Source organism: Poecilia latipinna, unplaced genomic scaffold (assembly GCF_001443285.1).
Source record: "Poecilia latipinna isolate Pla-1442-1.1 unplaced genomic scaffold, P_latipinna-1.0 Scaffold278, whole genome shotgun sequence".
Taxonomy (NCBI): Eukaryota; Metazoa; Chordata; class Actinopteri; order Cyprinodontiformes; family Poeciliidae; genus Poecilia; species Poecilia latipinna.
In genome coordinates, this window is record NW_015112894.1 from 393,411 (window position 1) to 416,290 (window position 22,880).

A 22,880-nucleotide genomic window follows, 5' to 3' on the forward strand; every position below is an offset into this window, starting at 1 on the left:
TGGTGGTTTGGATTCAGTCACCCACCATAAAGCCCAGTGGATGGTTGTGACAGTGAGTCACAGTCATGGATTTGGAAGGAAGGAGGCAGATTTATAAAACACACTGCGCTTTGATCATGAATGGATTTGGCATTTTGATGGCGCTCTCTTCCATTCTAGGACGATCTAATGCTAAACAGCTGCAGCTGATGGTGGGGTGGAGTGGGGGGTGGGAGGGTGCCAAGGACAGTGAGTCTGTTTGTTCCCGACACAACGATCTGCACGGATTTCCTACATCTGAGTCAGTCTGGTGCGATAAGACGGCTGTTTATGATCTATAATGTCGTCAACGGAGATTGATTATTACTAAGGAAACCTCAAGCCCACCCTGAAGCCCCCAGTCCAGAATGGATGCAGAGCGGCGGCAGTACCTGGTTTTGGCACAGAGTTGGTCATGGACTGTGGCACTTTATCGTTTATGAGCTCCACACACTCGCTGGGAAAGAAGCCGACCTGAAGGGAGGGAAGCGAACAGAGAGCTGGAGTTAGTTAGAGGACACGAGGACTGGAAACACGAGAACTCGTTTCATCTGCAGCTCATCTGTTTCAATCAGTCATCAGCCGTTACTTTGGTAATCTGCAGGTTTGTACGTTTAGCGTGCAGAGTGTTACACGGCTACGGTAAACATATAACATTATAATGATTCAGTGCAAAAGAAGATATACTGTTAGCAGTTGCTTCCCTTCAATCATCTGTCCTCATTCAGGTCTGAAGAGCAAAAAACTTCATTAGATCCAGATTTTAAAGACGTACATTTACATAAGAGATGATCAAAACAACAGAAATTTCAGCTTGACCAGCTCAAGAACATTTTGAATGCTGCTCCTAAGTATTGTTTTGTTAATAGGGGCAGGGATTTATCGCATTGTTTATCATTTATCGTGATAAAACATCGTTTCATAGGAATTTTGATTCAACGGGGTCACAATGAATTCCAATTATTTAAAATCCATGATCCATGACGGCATCAATGAATGTCAATAAATGTGACAATATGATTAAATGCAGTTATACTCTGGGCTGTTTTGTGATACAAATCACATTTTCTTTATGTGACTGGTGTCCTAAAGAAGAATATGACAAAAAAAGAGCAAAAAACAAAGAGAAGCAGAACAAAGAAATTGTTCTTATCGTCACTTAACATTTTCACAATAGATTTGTTAAACTGCAGGTGTGACTATCTAGTCAATAATGCAGCAGGTCATTGTTTATGTAAGTCATGCCTGAGTAACACCTGTTTCAGATCTGAACTGAAAGCTTGGTAATAATGCGTTGAGTGTCACAGGAGAGGCAGGTGCACCGGTAATCTCTGCAAAGCCTCACACAAGGCGGATTTGTTTCTTGCTTTGTTTTTTTAATCAAAAATGTACTTTGAAACGCAATACTTCTTTCTCGTCTCCTAAAATCCTCACGCTGTCACGCCTGAGGCTCAGACTGAAAGTGAAGGTGGATTCTTTTGAGTTCTGCCATGTGGCGTGAGAGTACCTGAAAGCCATGCTTGCCCCTCCACCAGGTGGTGTCCTCTTTCGGGGGCATGTCAATCACAGAGACGATGTCCCCAACCTGCACAGAGCAACAGACAAGAAGAGGATCAACACTGTCGACATACAACCGTCTTTTCAGTTCCTATTAATGCTTGCTGTCATCTTTCCCCCTCTGCTCTTATGTCCCTTTGCAGGAACCTGAAGGATTCAGGAAGTAATTCTTCTTGAGATTCTGGAGGTCCACATGAACAGAACCTTCAGGATAAGTTGTGTGTTTAAATATTTAATCAATCTAATCAAACCAGCAGAACACTATTCGGTTATTCCAGAGGGACAGAGAAACAAAGAGGAACTTGGATGTGAAGCTACAAGGTCAGATGTAGAACTGGTTTACTAATGATATAAGTTGATTAGTGCTGTTTTTTTTATTACTTATTTGTTTATTTAATTCATTTACAGTTTGTAATGCATGTTACATACTGACAAACAAAAACGTTTGAATGAAAAAGAGTAGTTTGAAGAAAATAATTTTACCACTTCTGTCAAAAGTCAGCTCACTGCACCATAAACAACTAAACATCAACCAACCATCCATACAGGTACACCTTTAAACACAAAACAGGAAATGCTTATCCTAACAATAAAGAAAAAAAAAGTGTTGGTTTACTAATGATTATGATCATCACCTCAAACGACAGCTCATCTGAGGCCTGAGCGATGTAGCGCTTAATGACGTGAGCTGCAGCGATGGCTGGCACGTTGATGGAGGACTCTTCATGAACCAGCAGATGATTCCCCTTATTATCCACCTGGTCAACACGCACACACACATAATAAATATCATTAACAGCATCAATGCACAACTAATAGATCACTATAAAAAATGTCTCCATAGCTATTAGTTTGGACATATTTACAAAAGCAGCAATCATATTTAAGTTTTATTTCATCTTGTTAAATAAAGTCACTCCAGAGAAATGTAAAGTTTCCAGACTCAGACCATCGTAAGGTTCCACTTACGGAAAAAGGCTGCTTTGGTAAAATGTATTAAGTGCAAACTTTATAATTTCACTGTATATAAAAATGAGGCATTTCAAAGTCAAACAAAAGTCATGGATAACGGTTTCATTTTTTTATGGGTTAAACAGTTATAGATTTTTTAAATATATTTCTATGGCCTGCCAAAATTAAAATGCATGCTCACTTTAACATTTACAGTTCACTAGATCATCAGGGATATCAACTTCTGGGCCAAATCCTAGCAGACAGTGACCCTGGTTTCCGTTTCTCCATCTACTTCTTAAAAGCTGATCCCAGCTTCTCAATGAAGGTTATGAGATCTGAGGAGTTTCCTGAACACTGCCCCACAATCACAGTCTTCTAATCTTTGAGACACTTCCTTCAGGCTGCAGCATACTTTGATCACCAACCTCTGCTTGAAATGGTGGAAAAAGTAGCTATTGAACAAAGTTTTGATCCCCCTCAATTTTTCCTGGCAGAATTAAGTAGAACTACCTCGCAGGGAAACTGCACCATCTGTTTTTTTTCTGTTGATAAAACAATTTTCCAGATCTCCAAAACAATCAGAAGGCAAATTTATTGGAATAACTAACTTCCTCTGGTGCTTTTTGCAGATTTGCAGCCTGTCTTTCCTGTTGTTCACAGACATAAAGGGCTCCTGGTGTTTCCTGGTTCATCCTGAAAGCTGATGCCTCTCATGATAGAAACTATTTTATGAAGTGGCACAGTCCATGTGATTTGAAAAAGACTTCCTCAGCTTCTCGTTGGCGAAGGACTGAGGCTTACATAAAAGCGACATACAGGTACACAGAATTTTCTCTTTGTGATGAATAAATAAGAGTCTAATCCCTGTTAGATTGACACCACACAAACCAAAGCTGAAAGGTTTTGGCCATGACTAGAATAACATTTCACAAACAAAATGAAGGTAAACCTTTAAGACAGAGCAGAGTTACCTCCATCCATGTGAGGGCGGGGCCACAGTTAATCTTGTTGTCAGCGATGGACGAGAGTCGGGAGAGGTACGCCAACAACATCTGGGAAACCGACTGGAGATGGAAGATAGCAGCCCATTAGTCCACCGTCCCGTCACCTGGTAACTACGACTACTGTGTGATAAACACTTTAACTGAAATGGGTGAGCTGCTAGCTGAGAAGGTGCTTCCTCTCAATAAGAGACAACATCTGCAGCAAACTGTTGGCCCTACACGTCTCTAACCAAAAAAAAAAAAACATCACAACATCCTGGAGAGATGTCTAACACTCATTGGAGGTTCAGATGTTTTACATTCCCAGAGACAGTTGATGTAAAAGGCACATCAGGGAATCTGTGGACGAGTGCAGCTCCTCCCTGACCAGAGGCAGTTCCCAGCACTTTGTGAATAACAAACTTTTCTCAGGATTCAACACAATCAGGAACAGCTTCACTGGCTAAGACTGTGTGCAGAAACAAGGAATCTGACTTTGGGTTTAAAGCGCCAATAGCATGAAGGCAAAGTATAAAAACATAAATTAAGGAAATAATAAACTAAGAATAAAAGGAACAATATGTACTTGTGTTTGCAGGCATCTTTTGATAATAAGAAGGAGAAAGAAAACGATTAGCAGCTGACTACTCGAGGTGTGAGTGTGTGTTCATCAGAAACCGTCTCTGTGGCAACTGGGTTGTTTTTAGCTGTAAAGAAATAAAGTTTTTGAAGTCACACATGAACGTGTGTTGTAAGAGAGGTTTTATATCATATTTATAATCTTCATTGTGAAGGTGAAGGCTCACCCACTGCTTGTCTCGGTTTTTAGAAAGCACTCAGTAATTCCTAAGTCATTTCAGTAATCTCCTCAGATTAGTTTGCTTCTAGTGAACCAATAAGGAAGAAGCATCTGTGCAATAAAATTTACAGCAATAAATAATGAAGACGTGACCAACATAAAGACAGGAAAAACAGGTGTTAATTTAGTCATTACAAAGATAAAAAAGCAACACTTTTCGATTAATTCAGAACATTAACAGCTATTTATATCTTTCTAGTATTTTTCTTTGAGCAGAAATACCTTTTTATCCATCCATCCATCCATTTTCTGAACACCCTTGTCCCTCAGTGGGGTCGGGAGGGGTGCTGGTGCCTATCTCCAGCTAACGTTCCGGGCGAGAGGCGGGGTACACCCTGGACAGGTCGCCAGTCTGTCGCAGGGCAATACCTTTTTATATTTCTGTTTTATATTATCTTAAATAGCACAAAGCAACTTTGGCAGTTTTTACAGCTGAATTAAATCTTAAAAGATAATTGTCAGCGAACGACGAAGCTTTAATCTGACTCAAAGTGGAGCTGAAATGCATGAAGAAAAATTAAGAACTGGTGAGAGTATGAAGGTATAAAAGAGTTGGAGTTGAACTTTCACCTCTTCATTTTAATTGGAGAAAGTGGGCTCTGACATAAAGTCACTCATTTCCTAACCTGAACACTCATCTTTTTTTTCCTACATCACAACACCGAACAGAAAGATTGATCAGACAAGCTCACCTCTGATTGGTCAGTCAGACTGTCCAATCGGGGCAGCTCAGGCAGCTGGGAGAAGCGCCGGTCGTAGATGCAGAGATGCAGATGTTTGTCCAGAACACGGAAATCCTCATAGCTGCGCTTCACAATCCAGCTCCGGCCCTTCAGGAACAGAACACACACGCACACACACGCACAGCGGTCAGATCCACTGGCTGCTTCCAGAGCTAACTGCTCATTCTTATACTAATGAAGACGATGATGCATGCCGTTACAAGACGCCAGGAAAAACACAGTCAAGGCAAAATCTGGCTTCAACAATATTTTGTGTTTCAGGATCTAAATAATCTGTTCACAATAACTAACTGTGACCTCTGGTCTCAAATTGTTGCACACTGTGTGTGCAGTGGCTGCTAACTCCAGCTGTGATTCTGCCCCAAACTCTTGACCTGACTTTGCAACCTAACATCAAGGTTGCAGTTGTAGTTACTGCTGGTGCACCTTTAGTCACTACACTTTTTCCTTCCAATTGATTTTCCACTAACATTCTTATAAAAAAAAAAAAACATTTTTAACTCAATCCTATGGAATATTTAGCTTTTACTGGAAGAAAAAGGGTTTTCATTGGCTATAACAATTATCTAAATAAACAGAAAGATTTTTTTAAAAAGACCCAGAGTTCCTACCTCCAATCCCCTGCATTCAGTTCAACCCATTTCTAGTCAAAAACAAAACCAGGATTTCAGAGATTTGTTCCGTTTGATCCTGTCAAAGAACTCCAAACCCCCATGGAGGCAAACTAGAGGTAGAAAATGTCCTCTGCTTTCATTTGCTAAAGAAGGATCTATTTGAGGTGATGCCAGAACTTGTGGGACGGGAGCTGCAGAATGCAGCTCAGCCGACTGATCCTGGTGCCGTTTTAAAAAATGCTGGCAGGGAGAGACGCCACAGGGAGGACTCTGTGGGCTTTTTGCTCCACTTTCAGACGGCGCTCCTGCTTACTCCTCCTTTTTTTGGGTTTGTGGCACTCGACTCGTCTTCCTCTATTGAGGGCTCAGAGTGCTCGACTCGAGGCCATGTTTATGCAGGAGGTTTTTTCCTCTTTTCCAAATAGAACCAGGGCAGATTTACAGGTTTTCCGACGGCTGCAAGGAGTTGAATAAATAAGGAAGGACCTATGATACCTGAACAGAATGTGATGACGATTAGTAGCTGAATAATGTGCAAAACACGGTCGATATTCTAATGTCAAAATCACACTAGCTATTTCTGTGTTTCCAATTAAGAAACGCAATTAAAATCACACGTGAATAAGTTTGTTCATTAGAAAACATAAGCCTCCAACTTCTTCTCGTCGCCGTCGTCTTCTTCTTCGTGGTTTGCACCAGCGGCAACCAAATAAGGTTGTTGATCATGTGACTTGTGTGATGCAGTTTTTCAAAGTAAAACTGCATCACGGTTTGCCGATAAAATGTTTTCGGCAAAACATTTAATCGAAAACCGAGAATTTATTCGAAATGTCTAATTGTGCAATCCAGTGGAAGCACAGGTGGCGTCAGGTCTCTGCAGTCTTACCTGGCAGTAGATATGAACCAAGTACACCAGCTCTTTGGACTCGTAACCGTTCCGGGTCACTTCACACTGCTCATCTCCCAGGGTCAGCTGAAAGATCAGACAAGCACACAGGTGGGAAATGTTACACGTCTCCATCTGAACAATAAAGATTCGGATCACAAGAACTGGATTCATTTAGAGCCACACGATGTTCAACAGATCTGAGACTACAAACCTGGATTTAACCGATATGCAGAATGCAGTAAATGATCTTCTTACAGTGTTTGTGACGGTGTTTCAGTTTATCTGGTAAGAAGTACCTGCTGATCTCAGGATATGCCACTACAGGTTGAAGACTACACTGATCTTTAGACTCTACTTAAACGGTTTGGTCTCAGTTTGTCATCAGGTTTCTGATCTTTAAAAAGCCTGACCTGCCAATACTGATTTTCTTTTTGTCTGAAAAGTTGCTAAATATATAAACAAAGTCAGTAAGGTGGCAACAGTGGGGTGACTACTGCTAACCGCGCCCGTTCAGATGTAACTGGGGTCATCTGTCGGTCAGATCTTTCTGACTGCAGGTAAAAAGGGACAATAGCTGCGTTTCCATTACAGATGTGGGCAAAAACCTTTTCAATATTCTGCTCGCAGTTAAAACCAAAGCATGATAAGCTTGCTAAGTCATTAAAAACCATAGCAGTGATGGATGTAAACATTAAATATTAGTATTTCAGCCACACCAATCTACCCAAATTAAGAAAATCTCGGCTGATTTATTGGTACCATAAAACATAAAAATACCTGTCAGAAGTTTCCTGCTGGTAGAAATGGTTTAGTGGAGTCACATGACCAAATTATGGCCATTTTCTAGCAGATCCTACAAAATGGCTCCAAATCTTAAAACCAGCTGACATGGTGGTGACAGATCGCACTGCCTGATGGCTCCACTTTGTGCCCAAAAGAGTTGGGTAGGAAATTTCAAAATAATGTTTTAAACTATTCTAATTGGTAATGTGTGAGTGAAGGGCGAATTTCAGACAATTGTTCTAAAAAAGAAAACTTTGAAGGGTAACTGTGAGGACAGTAGGAAGTCTGTGAGTTTGATCCCACTTAGCCGTCCTGCGTCCAGCAGTTTGTTGGCAGGACACTGAGCCTCATGTTGTCCACCAATCTGCTGGAGGATGCTCATCATTTTGCCTCTTTGCCCTTTCTAGTTTGAATTATTTTGTACTTTCACACCAGACAAAACATCCTGAAGCCATCTGGTGCAGGACGTTTTAGACCAACTCACAGCGCTCTGCAAAACCGATTGTTTAAATTGAGTAAATTGAGATGCAACTGTGTAGTCAAAAGGTGTCATTAAAAAAAATAAATACATTTACAATGAGTGTAAATAGGGCTTAAAACAAAGTTTTGAGAAAAAATACAGTTTAATAAAATGGTGATTTCTGTGACTAATTACAACTTTATTCATATATGAAAACTACAGGATGAAATAAACTAACACAAAGTACTTGAAGTACAGGGAGATGAAACGGATGAAAATGTTTGAAATGAAAGCACATATTGGTGAGGGGCTGCACTGACCCAGATCCTCTGCATGTCAGTGTGTGTGTGAGAACGGCTGCATGTAACTGGTAGTGTGAAAGCACTGAGTGGTCAGTAAGACTGGACAAGCTGCAGCTAAATGCAGTCCATTTACTATTAACGTTGTGTGAATCTGTGTTTGTGTGTGTTGGGGGTAGAAGCGGGAGGGGTTCCAAAGTCAGTGAAGGAAAAAGACATCTGTGTGTTTGTGCTCCCATCTGAGCAAACCTCAATCAGACGCAGTTGTCTCTGGTAGATATACAGTGAATAGAGCCTTCACATGGCAACAATTGTCCTTTCTGTAGTCGTTTCTCTGCTTTCTGACACAACATAGCATGAGAGCGATGAGCCGATTATCTCGGTTTTACATCCATGAGTGAAAAGTCTTCCTGTTTTCAGAGAAAATAGTGAAGCAACAACAAAAATGGCCCAATAGCTGGAGGCATTTAAGAGGAGTAGACCACATCTTTCCTGAATTTTATCAGAATGAATGTTGGGTTTGAATGGAAATAAAGAGAAGAAGTCATTGCGATGTGGAGACGTTGCTATGGACCCATCATGTCCCAAATGGACAAATCCAAGGACAAACTTTTATTCTCTAGATACACAGAAAATAAAAGTTAAAAAGCATAAGCAGAGAGGCTCCAGAATTATTTCACCTTTAACCCCTTTCAGACAACGCTTCCACCATAAACATGAACTGCACATCGTATGAAGCTGACCTGCAGAGATCAATGAGGCTAGCGGCTAACAACGTAGCATTCCTCCACCAAGGGATCTTCCATAAGGTGTTTGTGGAAGACGCATGCAGTGTGTATTACACAGTGCTTGTGTCCATATCTCAATGCAGGCAGGCTGTCTGAATGGGTTCAAGGTTTTAACTATGAGCAACGATGCTGTGGGTGATCTTCAGCAACAGATTCTGCTGATAAATATATTTCTCCAACCAGATGGAGAACTAGGGGGTCGATACGAGGCCTTGTTTCTGAGCTGCTCTCCTCCATTTGATTTGTGCCACATTACCACATCCCTCCTTTTGCAGTCCTGCATAACATTTTACAACTCAATGTTCAGGTTATTCACACAGAATCATAAGCAAGTGTAGATCACAGAGAAAAAGGATGATCTGAAACAGGCTTTTGTATTAAAAGATTAATAAAACCGTGTTTTATAGCGCCTCTGCTTTCACAAAGGGAACACCGCAGTCCGTAAATAATGACTGCTTACAACAAAAAGACCTGGGGCTGTTCTTAAATCTTACATTAAAAAAAATCCAGGTTTGGCAGGTCAACGTTCTACAAAAACAAACCGTCAGAGATCATAAAACACCCACAAAAAATTGGTATTGGTGCATGTTTGGCTCATTCTTTATGAACCACCTATGGAAAAGCTTCATGCTGCCTCACAGACACAGCAGCCTGAACAGAGAAAGCTCAGAAGCATTTTGAACATCATCTCATTGATTTTTAGGTCAACTATGCATTATAGGATCGTGAGAGAGATTTTGAAAGCAGAAACGTCAGGGGAAAAATAAATCAGAAGTGTGATTTTAATCATCCAAAATGCAAAATCTGACTTCTAATCTCTGGTTCATCAAAGTATTTACACAGAGAGAAACATGAACAACAAATCAACCATTTTGCCAACAGGCTCAATCTCTTTTTCCAATGGAGGCTGACAGGACTGTTTCCCACCAATAAATAAGTCAACCATCTATCCAACTCTGCAAATTACAGTAGATACCGCTGAACTCAAGGCAAATACTCATCCAACTCCAGGTCTTGTATTTTCATCTGCTGAAACAGCATTAAGAGAGATTTTTGTAAGGAAGCCTACAGAAATGTCCTGCTGCTTCGAAGCTCTTAATGACCTCCATTGTCCGTAATGGAAGACATTTGGGACCACCAGGATAATTTCTAAACTAAACTCAGCAAATAGAAAAGAAAGGTCTTAATGAGGGAAGTGACCAAGAACCCAATAGTCATTCTGTTAGAGCTCCACAATTGCTCTGTGGAGTGACTTTACCAAAAGACAGCTGCAGGACTCTCAAATCATAAGGATTAAAATTCTCTGGTCTGATAAAACAAAGGCTGAACTCTCTGGCATTAATGCCAGGTGCCATGTTCAGAAGAAATCTGCCTCCAGCATCAATCAGGTGTTTAGACATTTTATCAGAGGAAGCACAGGCACGCCAGATTTTAAAAAGGAAACCATTTATGACATGTCGGCATTTCATTCAGGCTGCTACTTGATTAGCAAGCTAACAGAGGATAAGGCCACAAAGCTGATGTTTTATCTTCTGACCTTTCAACATCAGTCTGTCTCAGAAAACTCTGGATTTGGAAATGTTCTGAGTCTTTTGGCAATCTTACAGTTAAAGTAAAGGTCTTCAGTCTGTGTGGAGTTACTAAAGTTAACATGCCAACTGCTAGCATAAGATGCTAACCTTTCATCCTTGTTTCTCTCTACGTTACCAGAAACGGTAAACCTAATTTTTTTTATGCTTAATATAAATAATAATGTTAGGAAAAAAACATAATTTCAATGTTATTTATTTGTTAAAGGATCAGCTGAAAACCAGCAGGTTAAAAGTTTCCAAAAACTGGACATCAATACTGAGCAGCTTTAGTTACGGAATGCTAATATAATTAGCACAAGACAAACAGCAAACAAAATTAAAAAAAAAAGAAAATATGGTTTTCAAAAATAACTGTTTAGATACAATTAGAATAACCAATGACTAATTCTGAAACATTTAGAAAGGCTAATTGTTAGCTCAGCTCATCCGAGTTGGCCGCTGTGGACTCCTGTAGTTCAAGTTACACATCTGGAAACAGAATTACGAAGGACATAAATCACCACAAACCTCTTTAGATTTACAAAAACTTCACATCTTTGATGCTTTCTCAGGATATTCTCTGGTAACGTACAGAGAAAATACCTAGTACCCACCAGTCTTTTCATCACTGTTTACATTTCTAGAAGAAATTGATAAGTATAGAAGAAATTTTAGCCAAGTTCATAAATAGTGATGAACAACTCAGACCGGTCAAAGTGTTAAGTCGTTTTAAAGCTACACACAGCTAAATATTTGTTTATTATTCTGTTGAGCAAAGATCTGCAGAATGCCACTATATTTCTCCACCTCACAGTTTTACAATTTTTTTTATCCACACAGATGAGAGAGGAAACTGAATTGCATCAGACTTGTGTAATAAGAAAAGAATTTGGATTTTTCTGGTGTGATCTTTAGTGAAAGAAAAAAAAAAAAGCCAAGCAGTTCCTCCACTTTCTGCAGTAGGACGACAATCTGCACGAAGAACCAAAGAGCAAAGCCACAAACACAAACATCTGCCACACTTACTGCGGGTTGAGTCAGGTTGCACTCCTAGCGGGTGTTGGTTCCCTTCAAAGCCGACACTTTCACTCTCGGTTTGATCGCTCTGATCGCTCCAGCACCTGTCCCCAGCACCATTCCCACTGCGTCTTTCTCTACATGCGGGACGGACATGAAGGAGCCTCGTTTTCCCGCAGCAGGGTCTGGCTGTCAGCTCTGCGCCCTCTTTGCCGTTACACTCTCCTAGTGTGCGATTCAGAGACAACAATATCACCAGCAGCTGGGCGACCGGCGGTGGAGCGGTTTGCTGGATTCCTCAGTGGGGCACCTTTCATTTACTCCATTTTCCCCTCTTTTTCCATCCAACCATTGTGATACCCCATCCTCATTTTTATTATTTTTTTTTCTTTAAACGTTCACCTTCTAGCTGGCGTCCTCTCTGACGGCTCGCACCCAGCACAAGTTTGACACCTAATCTGCTCAGCAGCAGTGAAGAAGAGGTTACACGTAATCAAGAAGGAAAAACAAAAAAGAAAGAAAGAAAAGATGTTTTCGTTTAGTTTTGTTCCCGGCTGACCTGACCGTCTGCTTTCTGTGTCCCTCTGCCACATGCAATTCACTCGCTTTTTCTCCCCCCCCCCCTCCGTCTTTGACATGCTGGCTAACCCCTCCCCCTTCTCCCTCTTCAACCCTTCTCCGGTTTGTGTGTTTGCAGGACAAAGAACGATGGAGGGAGAGAAAGAGAGAGACTCCAAAAGGAAGCAGAGGACATGAAGGGAGGGTGGTGCTTTCTGCTTTCTGTCCTTCCACATGTGCAGACCAGGGACTACCTTTTTGCGGCACATCCCTACATATTAATAACTGAGACTTTGCCTCAGTTTCAGCTGCCTTTGCAGACTCCAAGAGAGCAGGCTGCTGCAGAAAATAACCACAGCGACATACATCCTCTGAATATATGACCTGGGCAGCCCTTTGCTCCGGTCACAGTCCAACATCTCAACCAATTACAAACAAGATCACAAGGAGCAACTGCAGACCTGCAGCTGAACAATCAGCATCATGACATCAGAGCATGTAAAGTAAGCAAAGAACTGCTTGGATGTAATATGCAGTAGATTGGTGGATTGGAGCCTGCATCCTGAATCTCTGCAGTAACGGCACAAACACAGTGAGCCTGAAATGATTAATCTCAATAACTGATTATTGAAATAATCGTCAACTGATTTAGTAATCAACTAATCACCAATGTGCCAATGCTTTTATCCAATTAATTGTCAGAATAATAGATAGCATAATTGGTTACTAAAACTATTTTTGCAGAGCTGATATGGATTTTTAATTGTTCATAAGATGCATGCATGTTTTGTCTGGTATGAAAGTACAAAACAACTCGAGCTACAACAGGCAGAGAGGCAAAATGATGAGCATTCGCCAGCAGATTGGTGGACAACTTGAAGTACTGGAGGCAGGAAGGAGAGCTGGGATCAAACTCACAGACTGTTCCTTTTCTTTCCTTTTCTTATTTAAAATAGGAACTGAATTGTTGGTCTATTTTCATCTGTTAATGTATAATGCAAAAGAGGCTTGAGTGGCCAATTATTTGTTTGATTAATCAACTTTCAGAGTAATTGATACAATAATCGATTACTTAAATGGATCGTTAGATATATCCCTAGAGTCCACTGACGGAAGATATGTTGGTTTGTTTGGGCAAAGCGATGCAAAGCGATACCCGTGTTCGTTGCTCTGTGGCATCAGTCAACATTAGTTGTAACATGATAAAACTGAATGGCCCAAATTTTCATATTCTTGCATCCCAACTCTAGATGTAACATTTCGCCTCAGAGCTACGTTACTAAAGAACCAATGTAGAGCTCAAAGTAACAGGCAAATAAAATAGCTGTAACATGGGATGCATGGAAAGCCATTCCCACAAATTCTGAGGCCATCATAACTTTACATATTCAGCGAGCGTGTTGAGTCATACGGCGGAGGCATCAACAATTTATTTATAATCGCATCTTAACCTTCTGAGTCACAATCGCACCAACACAACAAGAGCCTACAGATTCCCACCGCTAGTTTCCTATTTACTTAGAAACAATCCAAGACAGCAGATCATTTGTTTATGTGTTAAAACTGTCAGAGGCTGCTCTTCTCCATCACCATAACTGTGTGCTAATATGGATACATACACTGTTTGAGATCCTAAGTCTTGAAGAACACTCTCTGCCATTCACTCTGCAGCTGGCGACTTAAAAGGCAACAGGAAAATGAGAAACAATGAGACAATTTTTAGAGAAAAAAAAAAGTTCATTATTCAACTAATCAAGATATACATTGATAGATTAGGCTACCTAATACATTTTAAGTTCAATACAGAACATATGCTAAGTTTTCATGACAAATGTGTGCAAAGATTTGATATCCCACTACTGTAAAAAAAAACAAAAAAACAAAAAAAACAATGTCACAATGGCGATGTTTCCATCAAATAATGGGTGTGATTATGATTAAAATCACACATGAATATCTTTGTTCAAGTCAATAAAACATACATCCTCCAACAACTTCCCGACACCCTCTTCATCTTCTCCACCTGTAGTAACATCTGGTTGTTGATCACATAACTCAAGTGTTTCCATTGGAGTTTAGCAGAGACTTAGGTTAATTTAGCTGCTGATTAATGACTTTTTGGAAGAAACAAGAAAAACCTAACTGAGCTTTTATCTAGTTCATATTTCCCAATAAACAGTTTCAGGTAAACCATCTTTAATTATATGTCTTTTCCTTTTGATTCCTGGTGCCATTAACTGTACCTTCATAAAACATTTTGTAAAATCTTAGTCAAAAGCAGAACAGTGAGGTGAGCTCTATTGACCTTGTTTAAAATGAATGGCACAGCATTGGTCTCGGTACGATAATTTATGGTCCGATGTATTCAGGAGAACCTTTCCACTGCCAGCTGGACTCTCATGGGGCAGGCGGGTTTCAACTCAACCGCCTAACATGGCATCGTACTAAAGCAAGGATAAAGTGACTCACTAGTATGTCTCATGCTTGTTTCAAGCAGCGATGGTTTAATAAATAAACTGTATTGTGTAGCTCCACCCTGATCATACCATACCGCTCACCAACTTGTCTCCACGGCAGCAGCTCAAGAGGCTTTACACTTCTGCCTCAATCCTGACATTACTTTCACTGTATGCTCATCCATCCATGCACAGCGGGTTGCCTGAATGCTAAGAAAACTGTTCATCTCCCCCAGAAGAATTTTAAAAGATCCATACATTATTCCTGAAATTTATTTTAAATTTACACCAGCATTTCAGAGCCTAAACTTCAGTCTCTGAAGCCCCAAAATGTCCCCCTGCAACCCGCCGTGTGCAGTGGAAAACGGGCGCAGTGACAGCACTCGCTGCCGGGCCAACCCAAGCTGTGCGTTACCATTAGCTGAGATTTCGCTCACCCCAGCTGCCCCGGCAGAGCTTTGAATCTCACCACTATACGTCTGCTTATGAAAATCAAATGATAATCCAGTGATGACCCAGTTTATTCAGCCCACTGCTGTGCAACACCAAAGACAGGTTGGACAGGACGCGCTCTGATGATGTCCAGGAAACCTAACATAGTGCACCCAAGCTGCTAATGGGGAGAAAATAAACGGTCTTAACTAAAGACAAGAATGCACATTTAAAACTAAATCTAATTGTCTAAACTTTTACTAGAAAAAAATACTCAAATGTTTGTACCAATTTGGAATTTACTTGCCAAGAATCCTTTAAGAGTACAGTGCAGGTTGGGATTTGTAATGCATTTTGTCTTGGCAAAAGGTTCCTACGCAGTCCGGAAAATTACGGAGTTTGATTCAAGACTGGTTAGAAATGCTGGCAGCTTTTTGGAGATCTCAGCTAAGGAGAGGTTCTACCTCGTCTCAAATAGATTCACAGGGAGATGGATTTTCAGAGTTTATAACACTCGGCTTTTAGCATTTAAAATGCTAAAAGCCGAGTAAAGTCTCAAATCCTCTCCGTTTTAAAACAGTTAAGCCTACAGCAACTCCTCACACACAAAAAATATGACGTCACCTCTCCTTTTGGCAGGAAGGCTAGAAAAAACAATTAAGGGCTTCTTTTTTTAATATCAGCTGCTCTGTATTCACAGCTCTCTGAGGTTAACAGACAATTACCAGAGTGTCTGACAGTCACTACAAATAAATCTTACTGGACACAGACACACAGCAGACAGCTGGACCAGCAGCTAGCACAGCTTGTCAAATTGCTCAGGCTAGTAAGCATAACCTCTGATGACAGTGGATAAACTGCTTTCCTGCAATAGTAAGTTGCTGCTCCACCATTGGCACATTTAGCAGCAAGTACACAAGGATGATTGGGAGTGGTAAGACCCTCCTCCTGGCTCTGATTGGTTGATTTCGGTCAGGACGACTCAGCAGCAGTGCATTTCTTTAGACAATAGTAAAAGTTCAGAGACAAAATCAATCTTATCACAGACCATCTGTCTTATAGCAAACTGTTACGACATGCTGAGAGTTTTAATAAATACGTGAAACATATTTTTTATAAAAGTTGCAAATGTCAGCTTTAAGCAACTTACTTTTCAGCATTAAAAGTTTGTCTTTGGGTTGAAGAACTCAATTAGAAAAGATTTACTGTGAAAAATGACTTGTGAACACACCATGGGGTTGGAGTCTAAAGCCGTGTGGATAGCAGTTTGCAGTTCGGAGAACAATGGCGGCAGTTTGTCAGATTGCAGAAGAGCAGAGCAGGCGGAGGTAGAATCGGGCCGCCTGCAGGCCTCTGCTGCAGTGAATGGGAGCTGCAGAAGGAAGTGTGAAGAGGCTATATCTAAAATCATTACTTAAGCTATAAAAATGGATTGGGTATAGGGCTCAGGAGTGCAATGGAATCTAAACAGAGCGAGGTTGCTGAAAGCAGGGTGAGATCATAGCTTGGAGCAGAGACACCAAATAAATCTGATTACTGAGGTGTGCATGCACAGCTCTGCGTAAGGATAGCTGGAGCACCATCCAACACAGATTAACCTTTGTTGCAAAGGGAACTAAATGGGGCTGAAATGGATTTCCACCAAAGTGCAAAGAGTATACAGTCGATATGTGCATCCTGCTAAGTCAGGCCATTCTGCACACTGGTGGTAACCGTCCATTATTATCCTGTTGTGTCAGATAAAGCACAATGAAAAAAACAAAAACAAAAAAAAAACTTAAAAAGTAATTTTCTTGACCCACAAATCATGTTGATGAGTCAGGTAAAGCAGAGTAGCGGTCTTCCAGATGACTTATCGGCCCCCTGAAGTGCAATTCCTCCAAGCAGCCGGCTCAGCAGTTAAAACATTCCAACATTTAAGCACGTTTCCCACCGGAGCCGGTGGTAATAAATTAGTCTACTCAGACGCTACAAGAAGACAGAGCAAACGGAACGGTGTGAGCAGGTCATGCTTATTGATGATTGACTAAACTCCGTCATGGAATAAACTCCTAAAACTCAGGAGCGCAGGTTTGCGTGGAACAGATGACGTCATAAACTGAAAAACATCAACGCTGGGCCCGTTTTCATAGACCATAACAGTGCCTAATGAGTGCTGGGTTTTGTGCCGCTTTGTCCGCAGTGGAGCTTTAAGAACCTTTCAACAATGACCACGAGGCACAAAGACCGAGCTCTGGCCAAGCTTTTGTTTTCCCACACCGAGAGCAGAATGACTAATAGTTACATCACTCCCAGGCCTCTGGATGGACATGTGACATGGGGTTCGACATGACAGAACGAGGCTCTCGCCTTCTCAAGAGACAAAATCTCATCAATAACTCCAGATATTAATATCTAGAGTTACAAAAACAGATTCTCTTTATCGACTCTTGTCTTTTTTCTGAAGGCTGAAAGCTGTTTGCTATGAAAAGGTATTAAAAATAATGAATAGCGTCCCACTAGGGGAGGCTCTTGCACAAATGCAGATGATGGCTGAAGATGTATAAAACGGACTTCATGTTACAAATCAGAAGGTAGAAGACATGTTAGCTGTACACTAAAAGGAGAGTTGGGGGGTTGTGGGTGCCAATCTTCATTACATGGATGGCTGCTTCCATACACGCTACCTGCTGCTCTGGCTGGCCGACCCGTTCTGACTGCTGCACTGCGGTCAACATCACAGCTGTTAACTCCGTCATGATTATCGTTTCCTATCGGATCGAATTCCAACCCCTTTGTTCTCGCACATTAAAGATTTAATATCCCAGCCAATTATTTTCTTGGAGTCACATCAGGATGTTCAAAAGTGTCAAAATATCTCCCTCTGATGACACAGGGGTCTTTATTTACAGCTTTGTTCATTTTTTTAGAGAGTCAGGCACTGGCAGTACAGTGTCCCTCTTAGGATCGGCTGTGAAACATTAAATAATACAAAGGTAATGGATAAAGATACCATAAATAGTTGTATATTTTTCGGCAGACCCGTTCCAAGTCATTTACTCGTGATCTGACGGTTGATTGGATATCAGTAAGTGATAGTCAATTTCCCTTGATAAGCTAGTCAGATAAGTCCCTGTTCAATAAATCCGTCAGACTCGGTAAACACATCGACTCAACAAAGTCCATAAATAATGATTTAAAAATAGGTACATAGGCATGAATGCATAAATGGGGAAAGTTTTTTATCTGCTTTATTTTCTATTGAATTTAAACAGGATTTAGCTCCATAAAGGAACATACCCTATCCTTTTGTTGCAGTTAACTTCATTAATGGAGTTAAAAGAAATTTTAAGCAAATTTGTCGGTATATATTGTAGCTCTTAAGAGAATTGGAATTGGCTGGTCAGACCTGGAAAAAAAATCAGGAGTCAGAAAAAGACTGATGGGTTGGACTTTAATGATCAGAACTGATTTCATTTCAGAAAATGTGAATGTACAGTATTTCATGTTTCTTATAAAAATGAGAATGCAAAGCAAAATTCTCGCAATATTCTCATTTGTGGACAAGTCAGGACTGCAGGCTGGCTTGGCAGAGCAAACAGTGGATGACAGGACCAGTTTACATGGCAGCGTCCATTAGTAATAAAATGTTTGAAAGCTTTGAGCTCCGTGTGCCATCGGCAACAGGACGGGGAAAATGTCCGGCTGCAGATTTGCTGCGTGGAAGAGCAGAGCCCACTGGCACGGAGAGACATTACTGAAGTCAATAAAGTTATTGTGAGGAGGTCTATCAGCAGGTTTAATGCAGTCCCAGGCCTGGAAGAGTGACAGGAAGCTGAAGAGATTGGCCAGAGTGCTGTCACTGCTCCAGGTCGAAGGAACAAGAGCAGGGATTCCTACGGCGCTCTAAAGGACACGTTTGTGAATAATATTCTTAGAATCTTAGAGAAGAAAAAATTTCCAGTGAGAAAATTACCGTTGTGTGTAGTGCTTCTGCTAAACACGTTAATTTTGCAGTAATAAATGATTTAGATATTACAGCATGAAAAATCTGAACGCAATTAATCTCATTTGGATTATTGCTTACATCCAAATGTTCCAGCCTGAACTTTTGTGGTACGCCCGTGAGCCTGACGCACACGCAACACAGAGCTGCTTGTTAAGAGAAGCTGCACAAAGCTGCTTCTCAAAAAAATGATCTAAGATGCTGGAAAAGACTGTTGCTGTGTTTAGGTCAAGCTAAATGGAGTTAGCGTTAGTGGATTGAACGCCAACTAATATTACCGTTCAATCCACATTTTTAAAGAAGGATTCTTCAAAGAAGCTCCATGAATGATTATTGGTTCAATTCATTTTCAGAAAGAAGCTAGGAGACGTTAACTAGGTCTCTGACATGCTGCTAGAATAAGCTGCAGCATCAATGTTCTGTCGGTCTATAAGCATTTACAATTGCACAATACAAAACACATGTGCACCAACAGTGAGAGTGCACTTTACCTCCAACCATACGTGAAATAACATGTTTGCAACTCAATAAGGTGGCCACACTGGGAGTGGGAGCAGGCCCTGCTAAGATGACAGGACTGCAGTCTGCAATTTACTCCAGGAGTGCAGCTGCAGGTAAACGCAAAAATTACACTGGAGAAAACCAGCTCCAATCAGCTCAAGATTTCACAATTACTGCTGCAGCAGGAGAAAAGATTACACGACAGGAGGAATAAAAAAATAAAAAAAACGGAGCAAAGCTGAAAGCAGTAGATCGGGTAAGGAGGGAATACCACAAAATGCTACACTGGTTAGCGTTGAGAAGAAAACCCTGCAAAAGCATTCACATCTCTGAACCTTTCCACATTACTTCATGTTACAACCACAGGCGTTTTCTGTTATACTGGGATTTTATGACAGAACTGTATTCTGAGCTACATGCAATCATCATGTATTGCAGAAACAAGAAAACAAGACCAGCAGCTGGAACTGCAGTACGAGGAGGTTTTACCACGTATCGATTCAAAGACAAACCTCAGAGTTCCTCAGATTTGGATTTTGAAAAATCTGCAACAAACAATCCATCAATTATTCAGATGATTAATTGGAGAAACAAATTGGAACATATTGTAGATTTTTCACGCAACCACTTAAGCCTTTTTGTACAATATTAGAAATATGTTAAGAGGGAAATAAACAAATAATTCAGCTCAATTTTTTTAAGTGAGAAAAAGATTTTATTGCCAAAAATACAATGACATAGTGTACACTTGGACATGTGAAGATTAATTTTTGCATTAGCCAATTAATAATTGGAAAGCAAAAGGTACTTAAGGCATTTTTTACACAATTTGAGCCGACAAAGTTAAAACTCTTACCTGAGTAGTTGTGGGTAGAACATATTTACAGACGATGCTTTTTTTTTTTTTTCTTGAATGCTAAATATATGTAATTTTTTGTTGAGTTTTGGCTCAATTACTACTCTGAGGGTGTTGTTTTTCTGCAAATATCCTTTTTTTAAAGTCTGTATACTCCAGTAATTACTAATTTAGTAAATTTGATTCATCGCGTCACCCCATCTGTCTTGTTCCTTCCACAGTTATGAGCCGTTTTCTACTAGAATTTGAACATTAATATTTTTGGTTTTAATCTGAAACCAAATGTGGAAAAGTTCAATACTTTTGAAGCCACCTTAACTGCAACCAAAACAAAGTTCTAAGTTGAATGTAAAAAGAGCTTTCCATGGAAGCATTGCTCTGACTCATAGCTCGTCTGATTAGTTATTTTTTCAGACAGAAAAAAAAAAAAATCTTCCAACAAAGGGGCCAAAACCCAAAGCTGAGGTAAAGTCTAAACTCCGTCCAGGACAGATCTCACATCAAGTCTGAAATTCTTGACTCAGAGTGAAAATACTAATGTGGATTTTACAGCTGAAAAGTATGTCCAAAGTCCACTCTGGCCTTTTCTGATGATTTATTTTCTTTTAGTCGTTCAGCTTTGACGGCTGGTGGGAGAAACTGAACCCTGAAGAAACAAACTTCACCACTGCGTCATGTAGGCTAATCAGCAGCCATGCTTTTATCCAGCAGAGGAGTTGAGCTGTTCGTGTCATGTCATCGCTCCAAAAACACACGGCTTCAGTTATCAGGCATTTAACAAAGCTAATGTGTTTGATTGTAGAAGTATTAAATATGAAACACAGAAAGTAACCAACATGACAGTGTTTAATTTCTTTCTACAGACTCGAGCTTCCGTTGGCTCATCAGGGAGGCAAGATGACAACGTGGTAAAGCAAAGACGCACAGATACATGACAGCAGTTTTGCACCGAGGTGTGTGAAGGCGACCAATCAGCAGCCAGCAGCCACAGCTGGGACACTAACAGGAACACCTAGTTACAGTCTGCAGCTCCAACATCTTCTCTATGTGTGCAGTTAGGAGACAAAGCAATGAATAACCTGCAGCCACTTTCCTCTCCTGCTTTACAGCAATTAATCCAGCCCACTGCTGACCCCTACTGGTGCATTAAAGTAATGACAGCAGGAAACGGTATGAACCTCAGTGGTGTGATTAGTCAGTCGGAGAAAAAGAAAACACTTTCACACTCAGAGGAGCAGCGTTGGGACAGAGAAATAGGGCAGGCTCTCAATTTCCGTCACAATTTCTCTTTTCTTTTTGCTTTCTCTGTCAGAGCAGGAAAAAGAAACAATCCCAGGATGCATTTTGTTAAGGCTGGAGAACGACAGCTAATTTTATAAGAATAAGCTGTTCCATTTTTACCCCCTGAATGCTAACATGGAATTAGTCGACAACGGATGTTATTCCATTCTGTCCTATTTTACATGCAGCGTTCCAAATGCACCACGGATGTCCTCTTACGGCACTAAATATGACAGGAGAGCTGGAGCACAAACAGTGGAAAACAACAGGAAAATAAAAAGGGATAATAGCCCATAATACACGAGGAAACATTAAAAGCTGAAGAATGATCTAAACTTAACAGATGAAAGTATTTGTTGGAAGAACCAAGGCCAGGAACAAAGCAGATACCACCAGACACAATCTTATTCATGTCCAGGTTACAAGAAACACTTAAACCCTTTTGAGTCACTTCCAATTTAGGAAGCAAATGCATCTGAGATGAAAGAGTCAGTCTTCAGCAGACGGAAACGTGACAGAACCGGCATGACCCACTGTTCGTCCGTAAGGACATATGCTATCAGAAGAGTCACTAGCATGGTGAAGAAGTTCCAGTGGAAGTGTCAGGACTGTACCTGGATTGTTCCAAAATCAACGTTTTCATAGTGGAAGTGGGCACACTCAGCCAGTTTTGGGAAGTGTCCCTTGGTGAAGGAAAGTCTGGAAACACAACAGAAACACGGATTGTTTAGATACAGAACGGCCAAAGTAACAAGGGATGAGGTGTTCCTCAAGGCTCTGTACCAGGAGGACTAGTTAGTGTTAACTAACTAGTGAAGTCAGTGTTACTGGTGCAGCTCTACATCTCTCTGTTGATGACAAAAATGTACTGTCATTTAAACACAGCAGCCATTTTTTCAACTTTAAGCTGGCAGATACCTCTGGAAGAAATTTGGACATTATAGCTTGGAAAACTACAAACAAGATGATTTGATTTTATCTTTAAATAGCTTGGTAGAACTCAACTTTTCTTTGAGATCTGTTAAAACACTCAAATTAAAACACTGGTTCTTTTATAGAAATGAGTAATGCTCTTACATTTATTGTGAAAAAGCAATGTAAGAAATTAGTTCTTTCCAGGTGGTGGACAAAGATACAATGGAGCACACATCAAGCAAAAATATATAACCTGTGTGGGTGTGTGATTACTCACTTCTTGACATTTTTGACCTTCATGCTGGCCGTACTGCTGCTGCTGGAGCGCATGAGGGGCTCCGCCCTTAGCTCAGGAATCTCC

At 40.7% G+C, this 22,880-nt stretch overlaps 1 protein-coding gene across 3 annotated transcripts in view; it reads right to left on the bottom strand.

Annotated features, from left to right (window-relative positions):
• arhgap32b (Rho GTPase activating protein 32b) overlaps positions 1-22,874 on the bottom strand; it is a 48,358-nt gene extending 25,484 nt beyond the window's left edge. For all 3 annotated transcript variants that reach the window (XM_015033763.1, XM_015033762.1, XM_015033761.1), the window contains exons 1-8: positions 22,797-22,874; positions 22,219-22,303; positions 6,615-6,701; positions 5,064-5,201; positions 3,501-3,593; positions 2,211-2,333; positions 1,526-1,603; positions 411-492 (exon numbers count right to left, since the gene is read on the bottom strand). In XM_015033763.1, the coding sequence (XP_014889249.1) occupies positions 411-492; positions 1,526-1,603; positions 2,211-2,333; positions 3,501-3,593; positions 5,064-5,201; positions 6,615-6,701; positions 22,219-22,303; positions 22,797-22,849 (739 nt within the window). In that variant the 5' untranslated portion in view covers positions 22,850-22,874. The remainder of the gene's footprint in view (positions 1-410; positions 493-1,525; positions 1,604-2,210; positions 2,334-3,500; positions 3,594-5,063; positions 5,202-6,614; positions 6,702-22,218; positions 22,304-22,796) is intronic.
• Positions 22,875-22,880: the final 6 nt, after the last annotated feature.